The 8016-nt window shown below is 43.3% G+C and overlaps 1 protein-coding gene across 1 annotated transcript in view; it reads left to right on the top strand.

Moving 5' to 3' along the window:
• The first annotated feature begins 244 nt into the window (after window positions 1-244).
• hsd11b2 (hydroxysteroid (11-beta) dehydrogenase 2) overlaps window positions 245-8016 on the top strand; it is a 28391-nt gene continuing 20619 nt past the window's right edge. Inside the window, exon 1 of the mRNA XM_020602679.1 lies at window positions 245-694. Coding sequence (XP_020458335.1) covers window positions 412-694 — 283 coding nt within the window. The 5' untranslated portion in view covers window positions 245-411. The remainder of the gene's footprint in view (window positions 695-8016) is intronic.

Below are 8016 nucleotides of genomic sequence, written 5' to 3'. Positions count from 1 at the left end.
CAGAGGGCACATTTCGGAGATACAAGGTTTCCACATTCTCTGTGTTGGAGACGACGAGCAGGTTCAGCTTGACTGTAAAATACTCCAGTAATCCATAGTCATGATTATTCATGAGCCACACTGTGTGTGTGTGTGTGTGTGTGTGTGGGGGGGGGGGGGGCAGCCTGTAGTCCCTCCTCTCCCTGCACCTCTCCTCTATATATACGCTGTGTGAGCTGGAGAGAGGCAGCTCTGCACTGGCTGCACTGAACCGACCAGACACAGTGTGTGCAGCACAGAGGGAGAGCGATCAAGAGACATAAACACTGACTGACACTAACCTGGATCAGACTCGTTTCTTGTTCTTGTTTAAATCTGAAGGTGCAGAGGCACAGACAGAGAACACTCAGACAAGTAAACCAGGTGAACCTGATGATGGACGACTACACCCTCCCCTTCTGGATCTACCTGTGTGTTCTTACTGTGTTTGTTGGTGGTGCTATGAAGATGATTTTGGCGTCCCACCTGAGCACCGCCTCTACCCTGGTGGCCTGGCTGGGAGCCACTGTGCTGGTGGAGCGTCTGTGGGCGTTCTGTCTGCCGGCCATGCTGCTGCTGGTGCTGCTTGGCCTCACCTGTTGCTTCTACAATGCCACCAGGAGTGCCCCCCTGCCCACCACCCTTCCTGCCCATGGCAAGGCTGTCTTCATCACAGGTAAGAAGAGGCTCTGCCGTCTCACTCAGGTGTGTGTTGTTAGCAAAAATCAGTTGTTTGCACTTTTATTCTAGGATTTTTGTGCTTTGAAGAAATTGTGCTTTGTATACAAACCGGGCATGCCTGGCTTCAGCTCAGTGTTTTATGTATTTGTTAGATTTTGATTAATGAGTGTCTGGGGTCTGGAACATGGTTTACAGTCATGCAGTGACACGAAATCCTTCTGAAGACATGAAAAGCACCACAGATGGAGATGCAAGGAGATTCCAGGTTTATATGTTATCTTTGTGGGAAAACCTGAATTTCCTGAAATCTAAATCATCCTGTTTTGACAAAACTATCATCACCAGTGCTTATAAGAAAAACATGTTTGACATTTATTCTAAAATCAGAGCATGCTTCATATAATTGTGTCAAAACTCACAGAGCATTAGCTTAAATTCCAGCAGAAATCCCAAATCTTTTCAGGAATTTTTTGGAACTGTCAAAAATGAAGAGGACCTGCATAACTCTCCAGTCAGCTGGTGTGTGCTTCTGGGGGAACAAGCGTAAAACAGAAGTGTTGTAATCTTTAGGAGTCAGTGCTCAGAGACGTGGTCATACTGCCATGAGCCTGGTGTCTTTGCTCGGATGAGGGAGGGGATCTGATCCCACAGGACTGAGCAAGAGCAGTGTGGGTTTGGCTTCTGTTTGTGAGTCGTGGCGATTAAACTTCATGAACAATAGATGCCTGCAGGGGGATAGGAGGGGGTCGGATTCCTTTTTACAATAAAAGTTAAAGAGTGGAGGGAAACATCAGAAGTGTGTATCTGAGTGCTGTGGAAATGAACCTGATTAGATTGATTGGTTTTTGGATCTGTGTGTGTGTGTGTGTGTGTGTGTGTGTGTGTGCATGCGTGCGTGCATGTGTGTGTGTGTGGATTGGCCTCCTTGCGCATGCAAACCTAATCACATCTTTGTTGCCTGACATCCAGATGGCCCGGGGCTCTTTGTGCCATAGTTAATGAGATAATCAGATCTGCAGATTAGTGCAGCTGTTTAATAACAGCATGCTCTGCCGTGCAACTGTTCTCTCATGTAATCTGCACAGGCACATGCTTATAGCGGAACCCTTCCCAGACTGGTCCTTGGGTAACCTGAGGGACAGAAAACAGCTGTCACCATGGAGATGGTCAGACGCTGCGCAGGTTGTGTTCAATCACCTGCTGTTTCTCTATAAAGGTGGAACGTTCATAAAATGACAAAGGCTATGAAAGAATAACAACAAGACAAAACAGTAAATGAGATTGAGGAGATGTTGATCATGGTATTGGGGGAGCTGAAGCAGGAGACTCGTGGCTTTAGGGCAGCAACTACTCAGTGTTTCCTATTAATCTGTGCATTGTTTTTGTCTGTGAAACAACAGATAACAGTGGAAATGCTCACAAAGCCACAGGTTCCATAATCAGAGGCCTCATTCTGTTCGACTAACAGTCTGAAACTCAGAGAGGTTCAGTTTACCGTTGATATATGAACAAGTAAAGCATCAAATTCTCACATTTAAGAGCCAACAAATGTTTGAGAATTCTGCTTGGAAATGATGAAAACAGATGCACCTGCTTGTAGAGTTTGTTATTCGGACAATTTTGTGACTTTTCTGAATCCAGGCAGATGAATCAGTGAAAATAACAGTGTGTAATAAGTTTTAGTATCTGATGAAGTAGACAAAGTTTAACATAATTTAAATCAATTCAATTCAGATTTATATAGCACCAAATCACAACAAAAGTCATCTCAGGACACTTTACAAAGTCAGGTCTAGACTTTACTATTATTATTATTGTTATTATTATTATTATTATTATTACAGAGGAAAAACCCAACAACCCCCCTGAGCAGCACTTGGCGAAAACTCCCCTTAAACAGACCTCAGCTCTTGGTGGGCGTCCTTCTGCCTCGACCAGTTGGGGTGAGTGGATAGAGGAGACAGAAAAGAAAAGCAACAAGACACAACAAACAGTCAAACACTGGGCAGGTTGACGTGGCCAGTGACTGCTCATCAGAAGCGTAGAGCTTCAGAGCCAGGGGTACCTGCAGAAAGGTACAGGGAGAGAGGAGACACACAGTTAGTGATGGGTAGTGGTGGCGTATAGATGGAGAGGAGAGGAGAGGGGAGGGGAGTAAAGGTTAGGCGAGGCGAGGAGAGAAACTCAGAGCATCATGCACTCTGAGAGCGAAGTGCTCTGTTGGGATGATAAGGCTCTATGAGGTCTTTAAGATACGATGGAGCCTTGTCATTAAGGGCTTTGTATGTTAGGAGAAGGATTTAAAATTCCATTCTGGATTTTACAGGGAGCCAGTGGAGAGAAGCTAATATGGGAGAGATATGATCTCTCTTGCTAGTTCCTGTCAGTTCCTGTCAGAAGCGCTGGGCGACGGCTAGCTCGGGCTGAGCTATGCCTAGGAGGGCCCATACCAGCTAAATGGGCCTGGCTAGCTGAGGTGTTTTCTATGGTGTGGAGCCATGCTTCTAGTTCGGTGACCCTGGCCTCCAGTGCTGCTAGCATGTAACATTTATTACAAGTACCATTATCGCTAAAGGAGACAGATGAATAACTAAACATGCAACACTCCAAGCAAGAGGAAGAAGAGGGGGAAGCCTTTGCTCTCAACTAAGTTACTAGCTTAGCTGACCTAAAGTAGCAAGTTAAATTAGGAAACTAAATTCTGTAAGACAGTTGTTTAAGTAGTGCTAGTGTATGCTGTCACTCAGAACATTATCTGATGTTCAGATAAACCTAGAAACCAGTGAGCTTAATCTGTAAATTATCTGGTAGCAAGCACAACATGGTGCAGGCACAGTAAAAAAAAGTGAATGTGATTACCACAGGAACAGGAAACAATGCACGGTTCACAGCATTAGGCAACATAAGACATCAACAAACCCAGAGAAGGCACAGACTATGTAGTTTACTGAAGAATTAGACACAGTTCACACTCTGCTCTGACACTGTGCCACATGCCTGGCTTCACAGAGTTGTAGTGTGAGTTGAAATTTTCCCGAGGGCTACAAGGCTCAGGGCGCCCTGCCTGACACATACTTGCTGGATTTACTGTGTGAATGTCAACAGTTGTGTGGCTGATATTTGTGTAACCTAGATTTCATTCCTCTTGTGTGTGCGGTGCTGGTGGAGATGTGGACCACACCTTAGTTCAAAGTCTGAAAACGTCTGATACAGGAGCTCAGCTGCTGCAGCTGGTTTGAGAGATAGAAAGACACCTGAACCTGTTCACAGCTGAGCTAACATGTGTTACTTGATTTTGTTAATGACCAAACAATGCTCATACTCTACAGTACAGCTTATTGCCAATCAGCAAAATCAGGAGCATCCTGTCTCAAAGTGATGCTGAAAAACTGTTCCATGCATTTGTTACTTCCAGGCTGGACTACTGTAACTTTTTACTATCAGGACGTCCCAGTAAGTCCCTAAAAACCCTCCAGTTAATCCAAAATGTTGCAGCCAGAGTACTGACAGGAACTAGCAAGAGAGATCAGAGAAGTGGTGCCTTATCAATATCTTATCAGTGTTTTTGGCCAAGACTGTATTTGTCAAGTCATTAATATGCTGGTACACAACATAACAGTAAAACGTTCACACAGAACAGATTTCATTTGTTTTCCATGAAAATCTTTGTTGTCATAGTCCACCTGTAGTGAAACGAGCTCAGAGGTCAGCTCAGAAACATGGAGGTGTGGTTTAACACAAACAGTTCACAGGGACTGCAGACATTGAACTAGAACCACCGTGCTTTTGTTGTCTAAACCAAAGATGGAGCTGTGGAAGTGGACTTCGGTCTCTGTAGTCGGCTCTGAAGTTTGAACATCCACCCAACCCCCTCCCTACAGCAAAGTCCTTTAACATGTAGAGACATGTCAGATTAGAACCGTGCGGCGAATGTCAGTGTCCGTCTGTCCACTGTCACATTCGCTGAGCCATCATCGGGTGCTGCTGTTAAAGCTTCACTTCACTAAATATTCAGTACATTGGCAGTGCAGCTAACGATTATTAACTCATCAAGTAATCAGTTGTTTCGTCTGACCCACAGTCCATTTTCTCCTGAAAAATAACTTTAATTTTGGTCTAATCAACAAATCGATCTTTTCAGCTCTACTGTATGTAATGAATTGTATGATAGTCTGGATGTTCAGTTGATTTGACTGCTAACCACTACAAACTGTGAATTGCCATTGTAAATGTAGCAACTGAACACTGTTTCTATTTGACCAATTACACACAATAGGTGTTTCCAGAAACCAGGTGAGGACATTATTGTGAACCCATTAAGTATGGTGTCACCCACATTTCTCCAGCAGCTACGTCAGGAAAAACTGTATTCAGATGTAGGTGTTGGTGCCATGCCAAGGTAATCCCAGATCAGATCAGCATACACTGCAGACTAAGCTGCCTATTGGCTCCAGGAGGTCATCTGGAGTCTTGGCAACACAGTTCAAAATCCCCTCCATGTCCGAACACAAGCACAAACCGCTGGGTTTTTTGACAACAGCTTCTTCGTCATCAGACAAAGGAGAAAACAATATGCACTGAATAAGACCGTCAAAATAATACTGTACTAATGCACGGTGTATTCCTTGTGCATTATTGAATACCGGGGCAGGAACCACCCACAATGCCTCTGTGGACCTTCAGGGCCATTGATTCTTGGTTGAAAATCTCTGTACTAAGGTTGTGTGGCTCATTTTGTGGTGCTAAATAATGAAACTGCATGTTCATATTTACTAAAGAGTTGCAATCAGGTTTTGCACTGGCAAAAAAGAAGAAAAGCGGCACTGCAGGAATTTGTGTTTAATCTCATGCAATATGTCTTTGACGGTGTTTCACAGTGGTGTTGATTCACCTGCGTGATCACTCTGCAGGCTGCTGTTCTGTGCCATACTGACTCAGTGGTGTGATATTTGTTGTTTAGTAACCGAGGTGATTGTGGGAATGTGATTATTATCTGAGTAACAATGTTGATACAGCTGTACTGGAATCAGGGTCATGCCAGTAGCTGCATGGTCATTAGTAAGGCCAAGGACAAAAAACTTAAGAATTGTCCTTCACTTGACTGCTTCTGTGAACCTCTGCCACAGCTGTTGTGTCCATTGAATGTCTTAGATGGGATGGATCCATCCATCCTGACTGGTATTTGGTAATTAAACAAATGTCAGAGGAGGTTCATCCTAAGGGGAACATGAAAGTCACTGCAGTCCACCCAGTTGTTGTGGAGGACCTGACTGGATACAGTTTTGAAGGCTGGGTCTGAGAGAAAGACCTGAAACCTTCCCTCGTTTATCCTCACTGCTGTATCTCTGATTTTGCTGATATGTCAGTCAGGAGTTGGTCTGTGCCCGGTGTCCAGGACCAACTTTTAGGAGAACTAGTCTCTAGTCCAGATGTTCCAGCTCCACAGCTGCAATGAATCTGGTCCAACAGAAACAAGTGCACACATTGAGTTTAAATATAAAACCCAGCTGTTCTGTTCTGACCTGGGAGCCTCCTTTTCTTTTCCTTCCAGTTCTCTTCTTTCTGTCCTTCTCTTCCTCCTTGTTTTTTTGTCCTTCATCATCTCTTTACATTTTGTCTTTCATTTTCTTTCACTTGCTTTTTTCTATCCTTTTGTTTTTCTATCATCCTTTACCTTCTTTTAAAGTTGCATTTCTTGTTTCACATCTTTCCTTTCCCCTTTCCTTCTCGATTTTCCTTTCTACTGCACTTTACTTTACCTTTTTTTCTGCAGGTTCTTACATCTCTAACATTTTTACTTTCATTCCTTTCAGTTTCTCTTCACATTTCTTCCCTTTTGCTTTTTTTCTACCTCATGGTTTTAAAGTTTTTACTGCCTTTCTGTTATTTCTTCATATTACTTTTGCTTGCTTTCCCTTTCCTTTGTTCTTTCATTCCCCCCTTCTTCTGTGTTCTTCTTCCCTCCTCACACACTTGGCGTCAGCAGGAGGTTCACCACAGTTCAGATTTGTATAAATAAAGAGCTGGTCAGTGCTGATGAGTTTACTTTGGTTCAATAGGCACCGAGTCCTCACAGTTGCATAATGTTTCTGCTCAAGAGTTGGTGGTGCTCATCATTAGCTGCTGGGCGCTGCTCCTGTCCCATGACCTCTGCTCACAGCTGGACCCCAGCTTGTTGCTGCAGATTCCAAGGGATGAAGCAATGGCACCCTTCACTGTGGGGCCGTGTTGTGTTCATACAGAGAACAACAGAAAAAACACCAGCAGCATTTTAGCAAAGTGTTGCTCAATATTTGTGCCGAAGCATCACAGAGTGTACATGACTACGCTACACATGGTACACATGAGCACCCCACGGCAAGGTGCCCCTCAGACTGAAGTGGTCTACAGATCAGAAGTCAGCTGGAGTGTTGCTGTCTGTTTTTACAGGATGTTACACTAAGAAAACAAAACCCTTACACTTTCCTTCAGTTGCTTTTATTTTGTATTATTATTTAGCTATTTTTATATTTAGACTTTATATTGTTTGGCATTCATTGTGGACAGCAAAGGAAGAATTTCATTGTGCAGGGAAACATGTTTCCTTATTGTGCATATGACAATACTTTGATTTGATTTGATTTAGGACCCCTAGAGCCTTCTCAAGGATTGGTAGAATATCCTCACGGGCCCCATACCTAATCAAGAGTTTCTGGAATTTCCTGAATGTCTTCAGGTTAGTGTTGTAGTTGAGACTGCCTAACCCGAGACCAAATGAAGACCAAGACCAGACCAGTGCAGTTAAACTCAGTTTGATAGTACTGGCTCGCCACTATATATGAGTGAATTTATTTAATATTTTTCTCTATAAAATTCCCCCAACTTGTGCAAAAGCTGTTATTTTCCCCAAATTAAGATTTGTAGTATAACCAACAAGTTAAACCGGTCATAGCGGCTAGACAGAGACCAGTATTACTAGTCCAGTGAGTGTGCAATGTGAGTCGAGCTCAGAAGAAGGCTTGTTTTGATGAAAATTGGGTTGTAGTTTTTTTTTCTACCTCACGGTTGGAAAGATGCCCCATTTACAATTTAACAATGTTTCCCTAAAACTTACTGATCCAGGAACTTAGAATCTGTGAATAACGTTGCAACTTTGCTGTAGTCCAGCTCCCAAGGCTAACGCAACTTAATTCAGTACATTAGTGTCGTTGTTAACTAGGTTAGCAAACTCTTTAGCTGTAAAATAGGCAACATTTGATTTATCTTCTCTCTCTCATTATTAAGATTTTAATCCACTCTGGGTATATTCTGATGTGTTGCCTTTCTTACATTCATTCG

Source organism: Monopterus albus, unplaced genomic scaffold (genome assembly GCF_001952655.1).
Source record: "Monopterus albus unplaced genomic scaffold, M_albus_1.0 scaffold57.1, whole genome shotgun sequence".
NCBI classification, from domain to species: Eukaryota; Metazoa; Chordata; class Actinopteri; order Synbranchiformes; family Synbranchidae; genus Monopterus; species Monopterus albus.
Note: the sequence above shows the minus strand (reverse complement) of the source record. Positions and strands in the feature narration are given on the sequence as shown.